This window comes from Gadus chalcogrammus, chromosome 13 (genome assembly GCF_026213295.1).
Source record: "Gadus chalcogrammus isolate NIFS_2021 chromosome 13, NIFS_Gcha_1.0, whole genome shotgun sequence".
Classification (NCBI taxonomy): Eukaryota; Metazoa; Chordata; class Actinopteri; order Gadiformes; family Gadidae; genus Gadus; species Gadus chalcogrammus.
The window spans coordinates 6279422-6302407 of record NC_079424.1 but is presented as its reverse complement, the minus strand read 5'-3'; the positions used below and the strand labels follow the sequence as shown (position 1 = coordinate 6302407).

Here is a 22986-nt window from a genome sequence, read left to right as displayed (position 1 = left end):
CACAACAGGTTTCAGGTGGACCCTAGATAGAAGCGTGGATGTCTTATTCCCTCTCTGTTCCGAGGGGGGACGATACCAAACGGAACGATTCCCTCGCTGCAAACAGATGACACTCCTCTTGTTCTTCTCCCGCTCTCTCCTCAGGGTCTACCCTGACCGCTCTGGAGACAGCAGTCTTTGTAGCTGTGTCCCAGGGACCCAGATCCCCGTGCCTCGGATCAGGCTCCCCTCACCGGGGGGGACGCTGCTGACCTCGTCTTCACACCCCAAGCTCCCCGGCTGTGAAGGATGGGTGATGGGCCTGTGACGGATCCCGCCTCGCGCCTGCCCCGCCTCGCGCCTCGATGGAGCCCTCGTGGAACTCCTCCTCACACAGCCCTCCGCACGCACACTCCGCCTCCAACATGTCCGCCTCGCTGGTGCCCCCCGCGCAGGACTGGGCGCTCTCCCACTGCCTAGCCCTGCTGGCCATGCTGCTCATGGACCTGCTGGCCGTGGTGGGCAACGGCGCCGTCATGGCCGTGATCGCCAAGGCGCCGCAGCTCCACAAGTTTGCGTTCGTCTTCCACCTGTGCTCGGTGGACCTGCTGGCCGCGCTGGTGCTGATGCCCCTGGGGATGCTCTCCGGCCGGGCCTTCTTCGGGGAGGCGCTGTGCCGCAGCTACCTCTTCCTCAGCGTGTGCCTGGTGAGCGCCGCCATCCTCTCCATCTCCGCCATCAACGTGGAGCGCTACTACTACGTCATCCACCCCATGCGCTACGAGGTGAAGATGACCGTGGGCCTGGTGGCCTCGGTGCTGGTGGGGATCTGGGTCAAGGCCCTGGCCATGTCCGTCCTGCCCCTGGTGGCCTGGCTCCTGCAGGGCGGCCGGGGCCCTCTGCTGGACGGGGGCGGGGTGGGGGTGGGGGTGGCGGCGGCCGGCGGGGTCGGAGGAGGCGGCGGCGGCGGCGGGCCCGGGGGCCCCCCGGCGCCGTCCCCGGGGGGCCACAGGCGGTGCTCGCTGCACTGGACGGTGGGGGGCTCCAACCGCCTGGTGTTCATGGTCCTCTTCACGCTGGTGTACTTCCTGTGCCCGCTGCTGCTCATCCTGGTGGTGTACTGCAACATGTTCAAGGTGGCCCGCGTGGCCGCCATGCACCGCGGGCCCCTGCCCACCTGGATGGACACGCCCCGCCGCCAGCGGCTGGAGTCCATCAGCAGCCGCTCCACCATGGTGACCAGCTCGGGGTCGGGCACGGGCACGGCCCGCGCCACCCCGCACAGGTCCTCCTTCGGCGGGGGCAAGGCGGCGGCCGTGCTGGCGGCCGTGGGCGGCCAGTTCCTCTGCTGCTGGCTGCCCTACTTCTCCTTTCACCTGTACTCGGCGGTGGCGGCCACCCCCCCCGCCGCCCTGGCCTCCCTGGAGGAGGTGGTCACCTGGATCGGCTACTTCTGCTTCACCTCAAACCCCTTCTTCTACGGCTGCCTCAACAGGCAGATCCGCGAGGAGCTGGGCAAGCACGTGCCCTGCCTGTTCCGACGCGCCCGCCCGGAGGACGAGGACCTGGACGGCCGCGAGGGCTCCATCGAGGAGAACTTCCTGCAGTTCCTCCAGGGCACGGGGTGTAACCTCGACCCCCCGGACTCGCAGGGCACGTCCAGCCCCAAGGGAGAGGCGTGCCGCCCCGCGGTCCACGCTCAGGCCACTCAAGCCCCGCAGGCCGTTCCTATCGATTTCAGGATTCCCGGGCAGATCGCCGAGGACACGGCAGAGTTCACGGATAGTGAGCACGTGAAAAAAAACAACCATATAATAAAAGACAGTTAGGGTCACGAAGGAGGATTGTATCGTTTTATCTCGTTGTTTATTGTGTTTCAGGGCATCGTTTTGCTGAAGGTTGTCCCAAATCCGTTACGGATGGTAGCTTATGAGTTTAGCTAGGTTATTTTCTATTGTTCCATTGCAAAAAAATGCACTTGTGATACATTCAAATTATAATGAATTTCAATTGAAATCCTCTGAAATTAATTTTTCTACGTAATTTCTAACAACATTTATGAGAAAAAACAACAATTACCCTATTGCCTTGGAAATAACTTCTCTGCCCTGTATAGTAAATGACTTGATGTAAATTCAATGTTTTTATTGATGTTATACGTTAAAAAAATTAAAAGATGTACAAATTAGATACCTGTTTGATTTTATGGGTGGGCTGGCAGGAATGTCATTAATGCTCAATATTTTCAGATTCATTTATTCAGGATATATTGGGCAGCATTTAGGAACACATGTCCATGGCCATTATGTTACTGTTATATTGTAAGGGGCCCTTGAGATATAGGAAGTTTTCCTCCATTTGGAATATAAATAATAACAAAATATTTAGACGTCACGACGAATCAATGATCAATTGGTCATTGTTTACGAAAATGTTCAACTAATAATCAGTTCAATTGTGCTATGGCAATGATAGCAAAGACAATTCTAAATTCTAACATTAAATATAATCAAAATAATCTAGAAAGAGCATTTCCCATGGCAGGACTGTGCTGTCACTTGAAAACATTAGGTAGCCTAATGTGCCTTTTAGTCATTGCATACCAAAATGTACAGTTTAATTCGCCTGACCATTGTATGAAGTGTAATTATATAATGGTCCAAATAAAACAGCTATCATTTGTTTATAGATATCTTCCTTTTATATTTGCCAGGCTAAACTGCTAATTGTTTGCTTACATCAGTTATGTTCTACATTGGATTATCTTTACATAATTGAATTCATTCTATTTCATTTAATTGAAAGATTATTCCCATCAGGAATTGCATTGTTTTTATGAATCTTTGGATGACATTTCTTCCAGTCCTCATCTTCTTTAAAAAGAGACAAAATAGATTAACTTAGAGTACATCGCAATCGCTAAAAATGGTTGATAGAAATCATAGCTGCATTCACACTTCTTAAAGTGTAACTCACTCTGATTTTTGAGGCAATAATAATTTATGCAACTAACTAAATCTCTTATTTACAGTGCTTCTAATCTTAAATTTTTCAAATGTTAAAAAGCAACCAAAAATACTTTACTTCTACCGCAGGTGTATTCTATGTTGATGGTTCGGAGAGATATTGTCGAAGGTTTAATCACTTGGGCCTCCATAGTTGTATAGTGACAGTCGTGCAGGCCTACCTTCACATTACACTGTAGGAGGTGGACCGAGGGATGAAGTTCAAACAGTTTGAACGAAGCGTATCATTTGAAGTTCAAAAGCCTGCAGTGATAGTCTGACCTTTATATGGGAGATGGCGGTTTAAGGATGTACAGACATCATGCGGACAGGCAGACAAAGCATACAAAGGCAGCCAAACCGTTTGACAGGACAGGCGGGCAGACAGAGAGAGGACAGAAATAGGACAGGAGGAAGGACAGACAGACACACAGAAGGATGAACGACAGACATATGAAGAGATATACGTATGCAGAGAGAGATAGAGAGAGAGAGAGAGAGAGAGAGAGAGAGAGAGAGAGAGAGAGAGAGAGAGAGAGAGAGAGAGAGAGAGAGAGAGAGAGGGTGAGAGAGAGAGAGAGAGAGAGAGAGAGAGAGAGAGAGAGAGAGAGAGAGAGAGAGAGAGAGAGAGAGAGAGAGAGAGAGAGAGAGAGAGAGAGAGAGAGAGAGAGAGAACGGACAGATAGATAGACAGACAGATAGACAGACGGACAGACGGACGGACATACGGACGGACAGATGGACGACAGACAGATACCTACTGTATCTGTAGATGAACAGGTATAGATACAGAGATATACAGATAGACACAGACAGATACATTGATAGTTGGTTAGACAGATGTGGTGGTTAAACATGTAGAATGAACAGGCCTCAAACCTCAGCAATGGACCTCAGTCAACCCCGCCCCCAGCTTCTCCAGGCTCAACCATCTCCATGGCAACTTAAACCTAGTGACATTTCTAAATGCTGTAGTAGGTGGTGGGAGGAGCCTGCTCTTTGGGGAAAACAAGAATACAACCTTGTCTATTACTACTTATATGATATTTGATGTGCGCACATTCCATATTGGAAGAGCAATTTTTATTTCCACAGAAATGAAGGCTTGTTTGACTGGCGAAATCAATCACATGATGAACTGAAGTAGGCCAGGGTCTCTGAGGAAATAAAATAGTGTTTTACAATTCATCGTCCAATTTTCAACACAAACATTGTGTATTTAATAAACCAAACCTTAAATCTTTTCCAAACCACATAACTGTAAATGGACAAGCCTAACTGCAGATAGAAACGAAGGGGAAGGAGCAGACAATAATAAACAGTTATTTTGGCTCGAATGGTGCTTTCCAAAAACCTCCCTGCCAGACATAGCCTACAACGAAAAAAAGGAAGACAAAACACAAAAACATTTTTATTATTTTTATTACATTATTTCAAACAGCCCGGCTGCAGATAGCCAGCGGCACTCTAGACTAAAGCGCCCCGTTTAGAAACGACGGCCCCTTTAAGTGCCAATGCAGACGCTTTCCTTGTTACACAAGGAATCGACCTACGTCAACACAGCTATCAAATGTGCATCCCGTATGGATCCAGATGACAACAATACCCCGATAGAGAGAAGGAATCGAGTGACTACCTACATCAACTGTTGATGAAAAAATACATGTAGGGGAGCTAACTCTGTAACACGAAGTAGGTTCCATTCATGAGGTTAATTTGAAGTGTTGAGTTTTGTGTCATTAAAACTGGGTAAGATTCACATTACTATTCCAGCTAGCCTACAACATGTGCTATAATCGCCATGGAACTCAAACTAAATATAATGATCACGTGTATCATTTATTTTGATTGTATTTGTTATACAAATTGCTAGCTTCTCGCTGGCGTAATGTTAAGTCTTAAACAAAGGGCTATTGTTGTTTCTGCAGAGCGGTCAGCCCTTCCTACTTTCTACTGACGCATCTGCAGACGGGCGAGATGTCTAGTGGTAAGTGTGTGTGTGTGTGTGTGTGTGTGTGCGTGTGTGTGTGCGTGTGTGTGTGTGTGTGTGTGCGCGCATGTGCGTGTGCGTGCGTGTGAATGTGCGCAGCATCATTATCAGAGGTTTTAAGTTCCTAACCCCGTACAAAGAGGGCTTTCTACTGTTCTTGCCGATGCATACTCTTTTAGCAGCACAAACACTACTTCGAAGCACAACTCTGCATGTTTATATGCTTGTTTAGGGTTAGTACTAAGTTATGGTATTAAAGTTATACACAACCCCCCCACTAAATCAACAGATGATTTTCGTTGAGATTTCCTCAGGAAAAGTGCAAAGGTTCAGTTGAAGTTAAACATCTTGTGAATCTTTAACCCTCTTCAAGGCCTGTTGCTGTTGAGAGAAGAAAAATACCCTAGATGTTGAAAGGAGAGATATGGCCAAGATAAACATCCAGGACAATTTGACCCTCGAATGACAGGCCTAAATAATGTTATTTTGTTGACTCATAATGGATGTCTGTTTTAGGTATCATGTGCTTGGCTTTATTCTGTGGTAAGACCACATGGATGTCTCTGCTACAGTCACGTTGTTGACTTTGGACCAACATCAACTAAATAAATGTAATGGAAACGCGAATGTTTGTGTTAACAGAGGTAAACTATCCACTATATGTAACAGCCAGAGGTGAGACTAACTTTGCCGTTATGTTATGACTGCACCTATAACCAAATAGAGGCCCGTACCATTAGAATCTTGACTTATTTTCCTCATCGCTGAGTCAAAATGTTCTGTCCTAAAAGTTTAGTTTGCATTTGGAATGGCTTATATCTCCTTTTAAACATAAATATACATGGCCTTGAAAGGAGTGTGGTTTTGCAATTTGCCTTCCGCAAACAAAAATGAGGAATTTCACAAGCTGGGGGAAGGAAGAAAATAGCAAACTGTGGTTTCAGTAGTCTGGTTCCCAGCAGAGCAGCCAGCCCTGTGCTTTAATAGGAATCACAGCGAGCTCGAGCGAAGAAGGAGAAGCACAGAGAAAGGTGTGTTAATATGGCTTCAGGCTAATGCATGTTTTTAATAATTACACGTTTGAGTTAGTTGATACTTGGGGTTTTATCTCTTTGTTTCGGTCTCACCTGTCTCTCTGTAATCTTGTCTCTCTGTTGCCAACGAGTAATGTAGGACTTGTATTGGTTGAGTATTGGTTTTTTCTAAGTTGAGAGGATCTATGTCAGTATGTCCGATCTATAACGGCTGGGCATGCACGAGTAGAACAATGGCTAACGTCTGCTTATTTGTTTTGCGATGGCTGCAGTTCATCTGCCTGTCCACTAGATGGGGTTTTATGCTGTTTATTTGTTAAAAGCCCTTCCACTTTTATGTGTGCATGACACATATCTATCTATAACACAGATATAAAAGAACCATAAGCCTTTCATGAATTTTGTGTATCATGGATGCATGATCATCACTTTTTTTTTTATTTAATCAGGCTAGTTAACATTAACTGAACCTACAGCATAACAATGATGTGGACAGGTTCCTCTGACATTGTGTTAACTGATCATCCTCTTCTATTCATTGTTCCTATTTATAATGCACGCTGTCAGGTGTAAAGAACCTAATCTGGCTGTGTGTTTTGTGTGTGTTTTCAAGAACTCCCTGTTCATGCTCATACGTTTAATAAGTACATAAGATTGGTGTTGGTCAGGCTACCTTAAGCTAGGCTGGCTACCTGAAGCTAGGCTGGCTACCTGAAGCTAGGCTGGCTACCTGAGGCTAGGCTGGCTACCTGAGGCTAGGCTGGCTACCTGAGGCTAGACTTTCACTTTCATACCTCCCACCAAGTTCTCTGTAGTTTGCTGCTGCTGTCATTGCTAGAGGAGTACTCCCGCCCGTTCGGTTGTGATACACTTCAGCTTGTTTTTCTGCTCTGACCAGCTCCAACGTCTCTTGTTTCTATTTTTACCGCTGGAGCAGGAAATCATTGCGTCCTCAGCTCACCTTGTCGCGCGGTGTAGCCTGTCCCACGTTGCAGCCCCGGCGTCACAGCTACGGCGTGACATGCTAGCGGTCAGCAATGTCCCCCTCTGTTGCATTATTCCTCCGCAACGGCTACGGGGAGCGGGCTTCCAGGTTGCTATGACAACGGGGGAGGCGGGCCCCTCCCGGCAGGAGAGAGGGAAGCCCGAGCCTCTCCGACGCTGCTGACCCACTCCTGCCTCCGGGGGGGGCGGAGCCTGCTCTGCAGCAGAGGGGCCCCCTCGGGCCTGGCGCGGCTCGTGCTGCCCCTGCTGTCCGGAGTGAGGCGGCGCAGCTCCGACGGGGCAGGCGCCGCTGCTCCCCTCTCCCTCTCGCTCTCGCTCTGCCTCCGCCGGTCGCTCCACAGCTCTGACTCACTCCGCTCCAGTCGTAGCCCGCGCACAGGCAGCAAGATGTTGTCCACCACCTCCACCGCCACCTCCACCTCCACCTCCGCCGCCTCCACCCCCGTCACCTCCGGCGCCCCGTCCTCGGGGGCGGGCGAGGGACAAGGGAAGGCTCGAGCCAAGCCCACCTTGCACAAGAGGGGCAGTTTGCAGAGCGCCACCGTGCCTGGTGAGTGGCGGGGGAAGGGGGGGGGGGAGAGAAGGACGGGGAGCACGTTAGTAGGGAGCTTGGTGGGGAGGATGGAGGATGGGGGAGGGGGATCCGGAGTAAAGATAAGCACACAGATGTTGAGCAGCAGCAGCAGCAGCAGCAGCAGCAGCAGCAGCAAGGGGCACTTCACAGAATCTGGGACTCTTTTGTGTCTTTCTGTTATGTCTTTGAATGTTTTTTCAACCGAAGCTTAGACACTTGTTTCTCGTACCGGAGAGCACTTTTGCTGCAGTTTGTCGACACCATTTCTCGAACACAGTTTTCTTATTAAATAATAGATAGTATTTGCTGTACATTGTGTTTAATTATACACCATCATCCACCTTCTTCTGACAGGAAGCGAAACAGGACTTCACGCCCGCTCAGGCAGGTCGTTTGTCAGTTTGCGTTCCTCATTCGATAAATTGTTCAAGTCAACACATACATGCAGGGTAGGAAGCAGTGCTGACAGTCAGCAGTTTAGTCAGTGAGTGAAGCAATAGGGGGGGGGGGTTCTGTGGCCAGCCCTCTGGGGGTCCGTTTGTTGCGGTTTAACTGCCTGCGTGTCTTAAGACCTTATCTGCTGTTAACGTCAGGGTCTTTATTATCTATCGGTCAACCTGACAACTGCCCCGTTTGCATGACTCTTCGAGCCACTTGGCCATATACTGTCTGTGCTTTGAGCGTTCTGTAAGTAACTTTTTAGCTCTTTCCTTTATGGAGACAACCTGCTTAGACTGCATATTTTTTGCTTTGTGAGGTGTTCTTCATGATCTTATCTCAACATGAATCACCTCTTCAGTGTGATATACATGCCCTTGAATGGATCTTAATTATCACCATTATTTTCTTCGAGATGATCATAATTATTTTAAAACAGAACTGGTTGAGCAAGACTTCCTCCCACATGTTTGGTTGTTGTTTTTCCTGGTAGCAAAAAGAGGCCATTGCAACACAGCTCCTATCTCAAATCCCATTCAGACCATTTGATTGGACTAGAGTTTATTTGTGCATCGGTGCCAGGGGGGCGCCAAGGTGACGTCCTGGCAGGGGTATTGGGCTTCTCCGAAGGCCCTATTCTTCTGTCATTTTATCGACTGGATTCTAACCTCCAAACCCACCTGTAAGTCACACCTCTGTGTGTGTGTGTTCGTGTGTGTGTGTGTGTGTGTGTGTGTGTGTGTGTGTGTGTGTGTGTGTGTGTGTGTGTGTGTGTGTGTGTGTGTGTGTGTGAGAGTCACACCGGGGGCTTGTGCGAGCTCTTTGAACACCAAAGCCAGACTACTTATCAGCCATTGGTACGTCCCTGGGACACAGTGACACCTGTTCAGAACAACTCAATAGTCCCACAGATACTTAATACGATGGGCTCTACTGAAACAACTGAACTATCGTTCCTATTTTGTTTTTCTGTAGTGGCAATAGTATTATATTCCTAATTATAGTAGTATAACTAATCTTTATCCTTAAACTCATTGTTGTGAGGCCCTAGTTGTTATTGTTTTTAACCCTTGCCTCCTGTTAGACCCGTCTAAATCCTGAGGGTAAAACAGTGGAGCAGTTATGCTTTAGTGGTTTGCCTATATAAGGATATCTGTACATATACCTAGCCTATAGTGGTAAGGCTATGTTTGTTTACAATAAAACTGCAATGTAAACAATGAAACATCTTTTGTTAACATTGAGGCTATTTTCTGAGCTTCTTAGGGATAACAATGTTGGATGAAGGGTGTGGGGGGACGATGTAAAAGCAAGCACACACACACGGGGTTGAGGCCGCCTATCTTTGCTGCAGTAATAAATAACTTAGAGGTCTTCCATCTCCAGCCGTCCTTTCAGTCCCCACATTTTGCTGCGTGGCTGAGCCCCGTGCAGAGACATTCTTCCAGTGCAGCCTCATGCAACATGCCTCAAGTCGCTGGCACACTCAGGCCTTTGCTCATTTCGAGTGGATAAACTGTTGGTCTGTTGGTCTGTTTCACTATTCTCATTGTAGTCTGATCACAACACGACCATCTGTCTTCCTGCCCGAGGAACACAACAGTGGAAACCAGTGAAAACTCTGTTTGAAGCTGTTAGAGGCAGCTGTGTTGTGTCCGTGTTACTGTGCCGTGTTGGTGAGGCTCAAGACTGCCCAGTCAGCTCTCTGATGGAGGAGGAATCCATTCCTCTTTTCCTCTCCCTCGCTCTCTCTCTCTCTCTCTCTCTCTCTCTCTCTCTCTCTCTCTCTCTCTCTCTCTCTCTCTCTCTCTCTCTCTCTCTCTCTCTCTCTCTCTCTCTCTCTCTCATATGCTCTGTCTCTCCCTGTGCACATTTTCCCTGTGAACATCTATCAGCCCATGTCCACATTGTGAATGCATCACATAGGGGTAGCACCTTATAGACTATAGTATTATTATTATAGCTATACAAGCTGATGGGTGTGTGGATACCCCCCCTCTCTCCTGCATGATTACCTTTGCAAAAAGGCCTAGCACAGCCCCCCCCCCCCCCACCCCCACTCATACACACACAGCACTCCCAGGCCGTGGAACTGAGATAATGTACACTTTGTACCCAATGCAATCCTATTTCGGGAACACAGTATCTTTTATGCTAAGGGAAGAGACATGTGAGCTGTAGATGATTTTCAACCTTTAATACTTATGTTATTTTGAGAAACTGTAAAAACATCTTAAAATAAAATCTTGGGTAGAATCCCATCTATTGTTTTGAACATTGTTCGTACATTTAAAGGCGCTGTCAGAGATATAATTTTTTCGTTAAATAAGTATAATATGGCTAGATATTCTGACAGCGATCACAGATATAGAGTCAGTAACATGGGTCTCCCAGTCCCTTTGCGCTACACTAACGATTCATCAGTAGTTTTGGTATCCCGGTCCCACTTTATCCAATCAGGAGACAGAAGAAGGAGGAGGGAGATGAGTTCTAACTGCATCAAGGACACAAAGTTAGCCAAAACGACCACATCACTTAGAGTGCCTTTTACTGACACTATAGACCAAGACTGTTTCTGACTGTTATAGCAACAAGCAAACATTGAAGCCAATGAGAGAGAGAGAGAGAGAGAGAGAGAGAGAGAGAGAGAGAGAGAGAGAGAGAGAGAGAGAGAGAGAGAGAGAGAGAGAGAGAGAGAGAGAGAGAGAGAGAGAGAGAGAGAGAGAGAGAGAGAGAGAGAGAGAGAGAGAGAGAGAGAGAGAGAGAGAGAGAGAGAGAGAGAGAGAGAGGAAGTGAGCGCTGTCATAAAGTGATAAAGCTTACTTCCCAGACCGGTGACTGCCAAGAGAGCTATGCACCACTGCCTCATCACAGTGTGGTCGTTTTTCACCCCACATCCCCTCAATTACGTCTACACTCATTCATAATAATCAATGTACTTTGATGGGATGCAGGCAGGAATCCCAACCCTCATGTCTAAACAGCTTAACCAGGTTGTGAAATGGACGACCAGAGAGCAGTGTGAGCTTGAGAGAGCAGAGTTGTGTGGTCGGTCTTATGATGTATTTGGGACTTGGGTCATTGTGTCCTGCTTCGAGACAGGATGTGAAACGGGGAACACATCCAGCAGGGTTTCGGACCAAATCTGATCGACATTATAGAACAGCTACACTCTAAACCTAAGGCCATGTTCACAGAGCTCTGACATCAGTGATATGTTTAAACAGATTGAAACAGAGAATAGCAGTTATTATTATGCATTTCATCCAATACCTGCAGAGTCCATCATCTAAGAGTACAAATTAATCCTTTTCCATAGCAGATTTGGGCCAGAACAGGGGTCTTGTAATATGTTTATAATGATATTTAGTGCTGCCATCATTTTTAATAACATTGCCTAAAATCCAACTATGTCTGACCTCAGAAAACGGCCACATATTTCTTTTCTGGCAGGATGACGATGGTCTACTGTGTTCAGACGTGACCCCAACATAGTGGATCAAATAAACAAAGTGAGCAGAATACGAACAGTTGTAACAATGTGTGTGAGGGAGACGTTTAATCTGAACCTTTCACATCTCGCCACTAGAGGGCGTCTGAGCTCCAGCAGACCCCCTGGTTGCTATAGCAGCAGGCGACCATCCATTGCTCACAAGTGGCTGACAGTATCTACGGTCATGCAACTGTTTGTTAGTCACAGACATTATTAAGGACCAACTCATCAGGTCTGTTGGACGGAAAATTCCAGAGCTTTCGTTTTCGCTAAGAATAGCAGAGGGAGGGGCAGTCGGGGTGAGACACGGAGAGAGGCTGAATGGATCTGGAGAAGGGCTTTAGGAGAACTGGGAAGAGGGGTCTTTAAGAGATTGGCAGGTGCGATTGTTGTTGGTGGGGGTAACCAGATAGCCACGCAGCCAACAGATGCTTTATTGTGATCAACAGAATCTCTCTCTCTCTCTCTCTCTCGCTCTCTCTCGCTCTCGCTCTAGCTCACGCTCTTGCTCTCACTCTCTATCAGTCAGTCTCTTCCTCTGTCTCTCTCTCTGTCTCTCTCACCCTCTCTCCCTCTGTCTCTCTCTTAATCTCTGCCTATCTATCCATCTCTGTTTCTCTCTGCCTCTCTCTCTCTCGCTCTCTCGCTCTCTCGCTCTCTCTCTCTCTCTCGCTCTCTCGCTCTCTCTCTCTACCTCTCTGTCTCTCTCTCATGTGAACGACAGCCAACGTGACTACAGCCACGGCCAGCGGATGTCCTCTCCCCATGGTGGTAGATCCTCAGGCTGCCACACAGTATTCACAGGGCGGTTTAGTTTATTAAGGGTTGTGTTTCACTGTAGGAGCTAAGCGGCTCCCTCCTGGCAGTGACCGACGCCTCTAAATGAGGATCTGTCTCCATGTTGGTTTGACCCCTGCTGAATCTGTGTCAGCTAGTGTTGAATGAGCATGTACATCCCATTCTGGGAGTCGTTTCTCAGTCAATGAACTCAAATGTTTTTAACTCCCTCCCAGCTCTGGGCAGCGAGTCCACTAGCACACCGTGTGCTATTGTTTTGTTTGTCCAAAACTCCAGGACCAGGTTTTTGACATTTTTGACACTGTTGTTTTTGTTACAAGCTACACTACAGGAGCACGCTTTATCAATTGCATTTAGTGCACCCTTTAGTTAAAACACACATGGCTAAAGTGCTTCTAGCATTTCATCACTATCTGCTTACTGTCCTTCACAATTTAAGATTGCCTAGCAGGCTAGGTTATTGGACCAGATTCAGATCTCTCTCTCTCTCTCTCTCTCTCTCTCTCTCTCTCTCTCTCTCTCTCTCTCTCTCTCTCTCTCTCTCTGCATCTCTCTCTCTCACTCTCTCTCTCTGTCTCTTAACCCTCTACTTAGGTTTCTAATGAGCTGGTGAATAATCACTGATTGCTACGTGTTAAGCCGTCGGTATCAAGTAACACAGAGCGGCTCTTTGCTCTTCAAGATACTATGAGTGCAGCCCATGTGTGAGTGTGTGTGCGTGGGTGTGAGCGTGCGTGTGTGTGTGTGTGTGTGTGTTTGAAGTATGCAGCTGTGTTGGATGTGAAGCCTTTTGGGGCAAAACAAAAGAAAACGATTCACCGGGGAGTTTGTGTGAGAGGGTAGCGATAATCCCGGGGTTTTAAGAAATGTATCCAAACCAACCCAATGGATCTGCCGTCCTGATGAGGCCTTGGGGAGGAATGATGCTGCTTCGGCATCACAGAGGTGATAATGCTGAATTTAATTCACTAAGACGGATAACAATCCTATCCCTCTTGGACCAGTTTGTACCAGCGGGGCTTCAGTCTCATTGAGTGTGATAAATAACCCTGCACGCTGTTGTAAGGTCCAAGGTCGAGGGTTAACATAATGTGCTGAAGCAAATGACCTAAGCTGAGTGAAGAATCATTTAAATGCCAAACTGCTCAGGATGTAGGTGAACTTAAATAATTTACACAGTGTTGACGTGAGACGGGTGATCTGTGAGATTTATGTTGCGTATTATATGCTGTGTTGCATTTCATCGTCAAACACTCAACCTAACTGTAACCCCTCTTGAAGTAAAAATTAGGAAAAGGTCATCTTGATATTTTCTGACTTTTCGGCCAAAGTAAATTTCAGGACTTCATGACCCATTTTCTAAATGAGACAGGGTATGCTGTTTCTCACCGTGATTTTTCAATTAAATAATATCCTAATTCATTACGGCAAGGACTATTTTGAAAGTGCAATATCTAATCGATTAAATGTTCATTCAAGATAAAGGACATACCTGTATATCAGGACAGGGATAAAATGATTAAACTCACTGGCCAACATAACTTAAGGTTGTGGGCTCATAATTGTATTCAGGTCAGACTTATTTTAACCTAGATAATCATCAAATGTCTAAAGTGAGGTGTCAAGGATACGAGAGTGTGTTTGTTCTTCTAACAAAACCGCAGGCTTCCGCCTTGCTGTTTCTATGCAAAGTTATTCATAGGGAACTAGTTCTTCCTCAACCGGTACAGCACACCACAAATATTTGGGTTTGCAAACCCGGAACCTAGGCTTGGAGCCAAATACCTTAATCAGTTCACGATACATGTTGACATATAAAGGAAGTGATTGCTGTTCATTACTTAGGGTTGCATGGGTGGTTCCTCCCTCTGTCACACGTTCAGCACCAAAATCCTCATATTACAGCCTCAGAGAGTTGCACGGATGACCTCATTCCTTGGCTTGAGTTATTGCCCCGTTTTTCAAAGTGGGTCAAATCCCACAACAGGAAGTCTTTATTTGCCGAAATTGATAAGCGGCTTTACCGCACACACACTGATCTCTGGGAATTCCTGTTTTGGGTTTTTGATGGATTGGCGAGGCTTGTACTGGCGTGGACGCTCTGGACATGCTCCGCCTATCAGCAGACAGCCATCGCCATCCAATCGAACACAAGTACACTGATGGGCGGCCCACTTAAGACCTTTCACCTCGCATACACTCTCTGCAAAGTTGTGTGGGCTGAGCTGCATGTCACCGCTACACTGTCCTGGCCCCCACCTGATTTCCTCTGTATTGCACGGAAGCTACACGACGGTTTGCGATGTCTGACGTACCCCCATGGTTGGAACGCTTTATCTAACATCTGCATATCATGCTTTCAATCCTACAATGGGGGGGACAACCTAAAAGAGTGGACCCATACCGCCAAGCTAAAGTGTGTTACCATACACAGGCAATAGGATGCAAGGGACTTGGGACAGAAAAGCGTTTTCACTGTGACTCCTCTTTCTAAACGTTTCCCAGTGTGCAAGGAGCTTCAGATGAATGTGATGAGTGTGCTCATCGTTTGTGCTTGTCAGACAGACTGGCGGGGCTAGGTGTGCGTGTTGTAGACATTGGCAGGCAGACAGGGAAACCAAACCTCTGAAGCTCCTGTTCAAACAGCGGAACACCTCCCTGTGAACTATGCTTTTCACCCCGCCGGCTGCTTAATTAGTCCCGTCTGTTCTCTTCCTCATTTTTTGGAGCGTTTTGGAGATAGGACTGTTGCATAATAAGCAGGACACGTCAGGCCGGTGACTGCTGTCCGTTCGTCACATAATGCAGTACCTTTGTTTGTGTGTGTGTGTGTGTGTGTGTGTGTGTGTGTGTGTGTGTGTGTGTGTGTGTGTGTGTGTGTGTGTGTGTGTGTGTGTGTGTGTGTGTGTGTGTGTGTGTGTGTGTGTGTGTGTGTGTGTGTTCACTCAGGCTGGACCATAGTTGTATTGTGTGTGGCTTTTGCCTCTGGCGAATTCCACACTGGGCTCCTTGTCGCAGCGCACCACATGCATGGCTTCTTGCTCCTGCAGTCTGGAGAGTGGCTGTCCACCACCCGACCACACTGGGCGGCTGGGACGCTCAGATATGGCCATTCAGACGGCACGCATGAACACTATAGGGTGGTCACATGACACACATACCCACACACACACGCGCGCGAGCCCACTTGCACAGACACACACACACACACACACACACACACACACACACACACACACACACACACACACACACACACACACACACACACACACACACACACACACACGTACCCACACACACGTACCCACACACGTACCCCATAACCCCAATATAAAGATCAAACATAAATTGTTATCTAATAAGCATGATGGATGAAAGCACCCTCAAGCTGTTCAGGCACAATACAGCTCTCCTCCAATGAGATCGCCTCGGCCAGCACTCTCACAAGAAGGGGGTTGGATTGGTAAAGGAAAGGGGGAGTGACCACAGCAAGAGAGAGAGAGGAGGGGGCCTCCTCCAATCCACGCTGCACTAGAGCATGAAGTGGTTCGTCCCAGTCCCACCCCCTTTTTTCGGTCCACTTGGTATGTTCCGGCTCCAGTATTTAGCCACGGCAGCCTCTGAGCTGTTTGTGTACAGACAACCGGCAGACTCCAGGAAGCAGCTGAGAGACCGAGCCGGAGCCAGGGAGAGGGATCTTCTGGGGATGGAATAACAGCTTGAGCAGAGCAGCAAAAACAGCAGCAGACTAGGAAGCCGGCCCCTCCACAAGATTTATGTAAACGCATCGATCCTATTGATCCTGCCACTGAGAGGTGAGGGGCTGTTACTGCCTGTGAATATCCCCCCTCTCTCTCTCTCTCTCTCTCTCTCTCTCTCTCTCTCTCTCTCTCTCTCTCTCTCTCCCTCTCCCTCTCCCTCCCTCCCTCCCTCCCTCCCTCCCTCTCCTCTGTCCCCTCTCTCTTTATTCTGGTTTGTGGCGGGGGAGGGTGCACTGCAGCCCCTGTCCCAGGCCTAGTTACCGGTCCCAGCATCCCCCCCAGGAGGAGCTGCCGTCAGCAGCAGCGGCTGCAGCAGTGGTGGCGTAGTGAGGGCGGCTCGTGTTAGCGGGACGTCGTCCTCTGAGGTACCGTAACCACGGCGATGCACCGGGCCGCCCAGTGTCCGCGCAGAGACGGACGAGACGTTGATCCGTCTTGTTTAAAGGCTCCAGCTTTTTTCCACCACGTAAAATGTTAAAAATAACACATCCATCTTGACATCCATAACGCCGTAACGGGGAGGAGTTGTCGGTACACACAAGAGAGCAGTGGAGGAGATCTCGACGGGGGGGGGGCGGTGTACGAGATGGACGGAGGGTGGAGGGAGGAGGAGGGGTATGTCACCGCGTGACAGTGTGCGGTCTGTGGCGGCGACGGTCGACTTGTGTCCCAGTTTGCTGCAGTGTCTTCCGAGGCCGTCGGTGTGCTAGCGTGGGGCCCCGCACCTCTCAGTGAGAAGGTTTAGTTCACTCTGCAGAATGTAGAGATGGTGGTCCGCCCTGCTGCCTTGTTGTTCAGACTCGGTGCAACACCACACTGTTTGAGTCGCACGGAGGACATACGTGAACGAGGCTCCTGTACGTTTGCGGTCCGTGGCGCTTCACTGAGATACCCCGCCACTCATTATGTCGACATTTAAACTGTACCGTGGAACGGGCCATTTGGGGACTCTTGTGATGATTAGTGGTTCAGTGTGTTTCAGCACAAAGAAGGGAACATGCTGTCATATCTCTGGGCCATCTCCCTTGGGAATTCAGTCTCTCATTGGCATCATGTGGGCTCAAGTCTCACTGGGGGTTTCCATGGGCTGTTGGTAAGGGATTTTTATGGCTTATTTTGTGTGGGTGCTTTTTATGGTCTTGCTGAACATTTGGTCTTGTGTAACTTTGGGGCCAAAGTCTTCTGAGCTGGGTTTATGAAAGCCTAATAAGTGACTTTTCTGCATCACTGCTGTACATTGAACCGTTTAGCCTTTCTTTGTAGACAGAGCTGTGTTTTTCTTGTATTTAATGTGCACATCTACAGCTAATTGAGTAATTTGTGCTGGTAGTCCATGAGACTTTGTTTACCGAGCATGGATGCAGAATGATCAATCGTTGCACGAGGTTAATGTGCGGACGTCTGCTGCAAGCCAAAGTAGTTTCATCCTTGCAGAGTTCATGAACTTGCTGACAAGTGTCCAAGACACACACACACACACACACACACACACACACACACACACACACACACACACACACACACACACACACACACACACACACACACACACACACACACACACACACACACACACACACACACACACACACACCCTTACCCATACTGTCCTTCAACCATCCAGAATAACAATCCCTACTAATGCTGTTGAAGGTTATGAAGTTTACATCTACATCGTTATCGTCTTCTCCTTCTCTCTTTCACCGAAGTTTCGCCTTCAAAAGCCTTTAGTCTCAGAGTTGTTCATTGCTATCTTACTCGTGGGTGGGTGAAGATAATGGTCAGGTGGGGGAGGTAAGCTCTGAGGAGAAGCTTGGCTGCTTCAATGAATTATCGGGCTATAAGAGGTCACCAAGCGGCTACATTGAGACACGAGGGCAAAGTGACTCGGCCTCACAGCTGTTCTTTTCATAGAAAAACGCACACTTGCCCATGGCTGTATATGTGCAGAGATCTGGATCTCCCACACTTTATACAATGGTTTAAAACAGGGGTTTCAAACTCGCGGCCTGCGGGCCAATTGCGGCCTGCCGGACGATATTTTGTGGCCCCCTACTTGACATAAAAGTTTAGTCACTTTCTTTTTACTTTTTTTTTTGCTGAGTCGCTGCGCTTGCCCGGGGGCCTCAATTATAAAGCTTGCTGCGCACAAAAACCTTGCATAAGACAGAGGTGAAATGTACGTAGGCCAATGGTATGGCTTCTCCCAAGTGTGTCTGCGCTGGAGATACGCCCTTCTCTCCTGTGTGACTCCTCTGATGTATTTCGAGCTTACTGAAGCATCTGAAACGAACCGCTTAGCAACCGAGCTCCTCAAGTTGTGGAGCTTCATATCCCTGAGCATGAAATGTGCATCAGTTTTTCTCACTGCAAACGTTGGTAGGCTATTTATAGAAAATGTCTATGTTTTGACATGTTTGATTGCATTTTATAACTGCATGGGCCTGGATACGTCGTGGTGTGTGTGTGTGTGTGTGTGTGTGTGTGTGTGTGTGTGTGTGTGTGTGTGTGTGTGTGTGTGTGTGTGTGTGTGTGTGTGTGTGTGTGTGTGTGTGTGTGTGTGTGTGTGTGTGTCTTCCTGTGTGTCCAGTGGGAGAGGAAATATCAACGGTGTGAAAGAGTGTTTTGTATCAAGTTGAGGCTGACACATATTAATTTAAATTTAAAGAGATAAAATCATGTATTACATTTAGGAAATTATTACATGCATCTTTTCTCAAAAATATTCAACCCTGGAAGTTTAAACTTTTCAGTTTCTCTGACGCAAACATCTGCGCGTCTAGGGCTTTTTTTTTTTTTTCGTGTTAAAATGATGAACAGATGAAGAGCAGCAGTGATCAGGAGGAGTAGGCAAGAAAAGCCATATGTTCAGAAGGACAGTTTATGTTCTGAAGAAGGTTCATGTTTTAAAGAGCCGTTCATGTTCAAAAGAGCCATTCATGTTCAAAGAAGCATTCATGTTGCAGAACTGTTCATAGTAAAGCTTGAGAGGACTGGATATTTGTACTTTTTTGTAGAATACTTGATGCGGCCCAGCCTCACCCAAACTCTACCTCCAGCGGCCCCCAGGTAAATTGAGTTTGAGACCCCTTGTTTAAAACCAACAGGGTCTCTCTGAGGGAAAGGGAGAATATTCTTTGTCTTACATGTTGAATCCACAACATTGACTAAAGAGATGCTGTGAACACTTTTACATTTTTGACATCCCCCCTAGCAGTATTTGACCGATTTCTAACTTGAGACAGTTTTTTCCACTTTTTATCAAAGCATATATGTGGTATTTTCCTGCTAAAATGCTCTATGTTCGCTTGTCTTGGGTAATTTATTCTGCAGAATACGTCCTGTGGCTGTGTGTAAGTCTTGGGGCCCCCCTGCTGTCCTAATGTCACTGTGATGAAAAGAGTTCGGGGCAAGCTGGATTAAGAAGCCTCGAAGGATTATGTGTACTCTAAACTGGGGTTGTTGTTTGTGTGTGTGTGTGTGTGTGTTGGTGCAGGCATATTTTTGTGTACAAGCACTGATCCTTTTATCTGCATAGCTGTGCATGCCATGCGCCCTTTGTGCACACATTTCTGCCATACAGCATACTGCATGAATGTGCACAACATGTGCCCTTCCCCTCTGCCCTTGGTGGCATCCTGTCACACACGCAACGCACCGCATTGGAGTCACGCAGCTCTCCTATCGGAGCTCAAAGCGCACACAACACACACAGATGCGGCGTGAGTGTGCTATTTTAAGTGTATTGCCAAGAACAACCAGTCGCCACCTATCCTTAGAAACGGAGAGAAGACTAATTACCATGGAGGAGACGCAGACAAGAGGGACGCCAATTACAGACGGGAACAGGCCCAGCCCAGCTGAGGCCCTAGAATTGCAAGTCTCTCCAAATGAGTTAATGACTCGGGATGTGCGCCACATCTCTGTTTTGAATTGTGCAAAGTGAAACACACAATTGTAGGGCTTTTTTTTAATGCATTGCAGTTCTTCGCTCCAGCTCTCTGTGGTGTTTGTGAAATCGGCGCTGGCGGACAACAATGGTCAAGGGTTATGGTTAGGGATTAGGGTTATTTGCGGTGTGGTGGTTTTGGTGATGCTGTGGAAAGGCCATGGCGTGGAGTGGGGTGGAGAGTCATCTGTTTCCAGCAGGTCTGGAGTGGGGAAGGCCCCTCGGTGTCAAGGCCAGGTGGGGCTGTGTTTGTGTGTACATATCGGCTCAGGGTAACTCTCGTGGTGCTCCTGTGTGTGTCCGTGCTCACATTTTGGATTGTGAAGTGTCGGAGCATCTGTTATTTTTGGCTTTGGCAATCATTTCCAGATTTGCACTCAGTCTAGCGTCGGCGGTTGCCATGGGACTTCGCTTCCACCCTGTATTACAGTTTATCCGATATATGGGATTCACTCTTGGTGTTGGGTGGTGTTCGAAGACGGTGTTGCGGCTACAGCTCATCTTGAGAAGCAGTCGCTCCATGTCTACCGGCTGATGTAATATTGTTTTAAATATTGCAACAGGGAAATACCAAGAAGGTATCATAAAAAGGACAAATAGGATACAAGGGTTATTTACCGTGTTTGCTTTGCATAAAGGGCTGCATCCGGGGTCACTGTGCCGGCCATATTGAATATTTCCCTCACTCCGATTTCACATTGGACCTGTTACTTCTAAGTGATTGGATTGAACAACGCGGGAAAGAAAGCGATCGGGCCCAGGTCGTGGTGAGTGGTACTGAACAAGCAGATATATGTCAGTTCACCTTGAAAACGAATTAGGCCGAAAAATGATAGGTATTAATTTGAACGACTACATGACTAGAGTATACAAGAATGCGTGTGTGCGTGTGTGCGTGTGTGCGTGTGTGTGTGTGTGTGTGTGTGTGTGTGTGTGTGTGTGTGTGTGTGTGTGTGTGTGTGTGTGTGTGTGTGTGTTGTGTGTGTGTGTGTGTGTGTGTGTGTGTGTGTGTGTGTACAGTAACCTGATTTCAGGAGGGTCCGGTACCCTAATGAAAGCACACACCGCACAACAGCTCCGGAAAAGTAGCATAGCTGAGCGCAATATCCACGCCTGGTGCAGCTAAATAGACAAAGGAAAACCTCCTGAAGAATGTGAATGAATCAGCAGAAGGCGCTGAGACGTGGCCGCGTGCCGCCGGGACGGGGGCGGGAATGTTCACAGAAGGGTCTAAAACACAGATAAAGTACAGCTCGCCCGCCGCTGAACCCTGAGTGTGAACCTGTGTTTCTGTCCGGTTCTCCCGTCCCCAGACCTGCGTGGAGCGGCTCCTGTCACCGTAAAGCCCCAGCGATCCCTCCCAGGGACTCCGGTTTCCGGCAAGCAGCCTCCAATTGACCTCCGCACCTCCATGGACGGGAAGTACAAGGAGATCGCCGAGGTGAGACGTCCGAACCGAAGGGGGTGGGGGGGTCGGGAAAGGAACAATTAATGATTCGGCACACCACTTATGTTATACGAGTTTGGCGAGTAGAATGTGCAGATGCATGCGCAGCTAAAAATACTTTTTACAGGCCATCCCATGTGACCTGGTTCGGAAGTTTGGGAGCACAGGAAGGTTTTGTTGATTATTCGTGCAATTGTTTCTCATTGTGGGGAGATATTACTGTGTTTGAAAGTGCCACAGCGTCTCTCATGCGAGACATGGTAGAACACATTTTGCTTGGTATATTTACGTTGATTTTGAGAGCACTACAACTCTTTTGAGGCATTTCAGATGGTATCGGCAGCAGAAAATAACATGATGCATTCTGAGGAACAAGCCCCATTCAACTTCGAGGAAGCTATTGTTTGAATAATTTATAACATTTAAAAAAGATGCATGTTATTTAAGTGTGTCAATTCCTCCCCAGATTGCGATAAAGCTCTCTGCAAATATAATATACAATAATTAATTACTACACAAAAAAAACAGTAAAAAAAAACTATTGCTTTCTCTCTACTCCCTCTCTCATTCTCCTCTATCTCAATGAGTTTGGATCTTTCAATCTTTCATGTGTGCATGCAAGCCATCTATGCACGCTTTAATTTATGGTATAATTGATACACGTGTCTTGGCATCTGCTTGTGTACTACTGGTGTGTTAGCATCTCTGTGTGTGAATTGTAAGCTTGTTAGCATCTCTGGGTGGGAAGTACAAGGGTGTTAGCATCTCTGGGTGTGAAATACAGGTGTGGTTGTGTCTCAGTGTTAAGGCCAGTTGTGTGAGCATCTCTGTGTGTTGTGGAGGTGTGTTAGCATCTCTGTGAGGGAAATACAGCGGGGACAGCCTTTGCCTGTGAGCTACGTCTGTGTGTGAGGCATTAGCCGTGTGTTAGCATGTGTGCTAACCTTTGCGCTTGCTGGACACAAGGAGCTGTTCACGCGGAGCCTGGCCGAGAGCGAGATGCGCAGCGCTCCCTACGAGTTCCCCGAGGACAGCCCCATCGAGCAGCTGGAGGAACGCCGCCACCGCCTAGAGAGGCAGATCAGCCAGGACATCAAGTGAGAGGACAACACACACACACACACACAGGGACGGACGCACCCACAAACACACACACGGACAGTGAGTGCTCACACTCACGCACGCGCGCACACACATGCACGCGCACACACACACGGACACACATGGATGACCACGGAAGCACACACAGACGCACACGCACACACACATACACACTTTGAGAACCAAGCTGAATAGCGTTAACTTAATGGTGTGTTCTGTCCTACCTATTGGTCACTTTTTTCTAATCTCCTTGTGTAAGTGTGCGAGTGTGTGTGTGCGTGTGCGTGCGTCAGTGTGGGTGTGCGTTGATCTGTCTAATTGCCTTCTGCGCGTGGCTACCGGAGATGTCTTCTCTATGTACTAAGGGTTCTGTTTCCTTCTCTTCGTGACCGACGCCATGATCTCTCCC

At 47.8% G+C, this 22986-nt stretch overlaps 2 protein-coding genes across 10 annotated transcripts in view; both read left to right on the top strand.

Annotated features, from left to right (window-relative positions):
• The first annotated feature begins 344 nt into the window (after positions 1–344).
• Positions 345–1808, top strand: LOC130402605 (G-protein coupled receptor 61-like). Its single transcript, XM_056606833.1, has one exon. It carries the CDS (start codon positions 345–347, stop codon positions 1806–1808), a length of 1464 nt encoding a protein of 487 aa, XP_056462808.1.
• A 2697-nt stretch (positions 1809–4505) lies between these two features.
• LOC130401833 (AMP deaminase 2-like) overlaps positions 4506–22986 on the top strand; it is a 28784-nt gene continuing 10303 nt past the window's right edge. The window contains exons 1-4 of one of the 9 annotated variants that reach the window (XM_056605826.1): positions 4506–4649; positions 4913–4971; positions 21343–21470; positions 22443–22573. In XM_056605826.1, the coding sequence (XP_056461801.1) occupies positions 4636–4649; positions 4913–4971; positions 21343–21470; positions 22443–22573 (332 nt within the window). In that variant the 5' untranslated portion in view covers positions 4506–4635. Of the gene's footprint in view, positions 4734–4912; positions 4972–5917; positions 6006–7034; positions 7564–7723; positions 8275–16048; positions 16135–21342; positions 21471–22442; positions 22574–22986 lie in introns of those variants that run through there. The other 8 variants (XM_056605828.1, XM_056605827.1, XM_056605831.1 and 5 more) reach the window with 8 other exon arrangements.

Excerpts from the sequence above, each read along its gene's own strand:
- LOC130402605 (XM_056606833.1), top strand. The coding sequence starts at position 345 with ATGGAGCCCTCGTGGAACTCCTCCTCACACAGCCCTCCGCACGCACAC.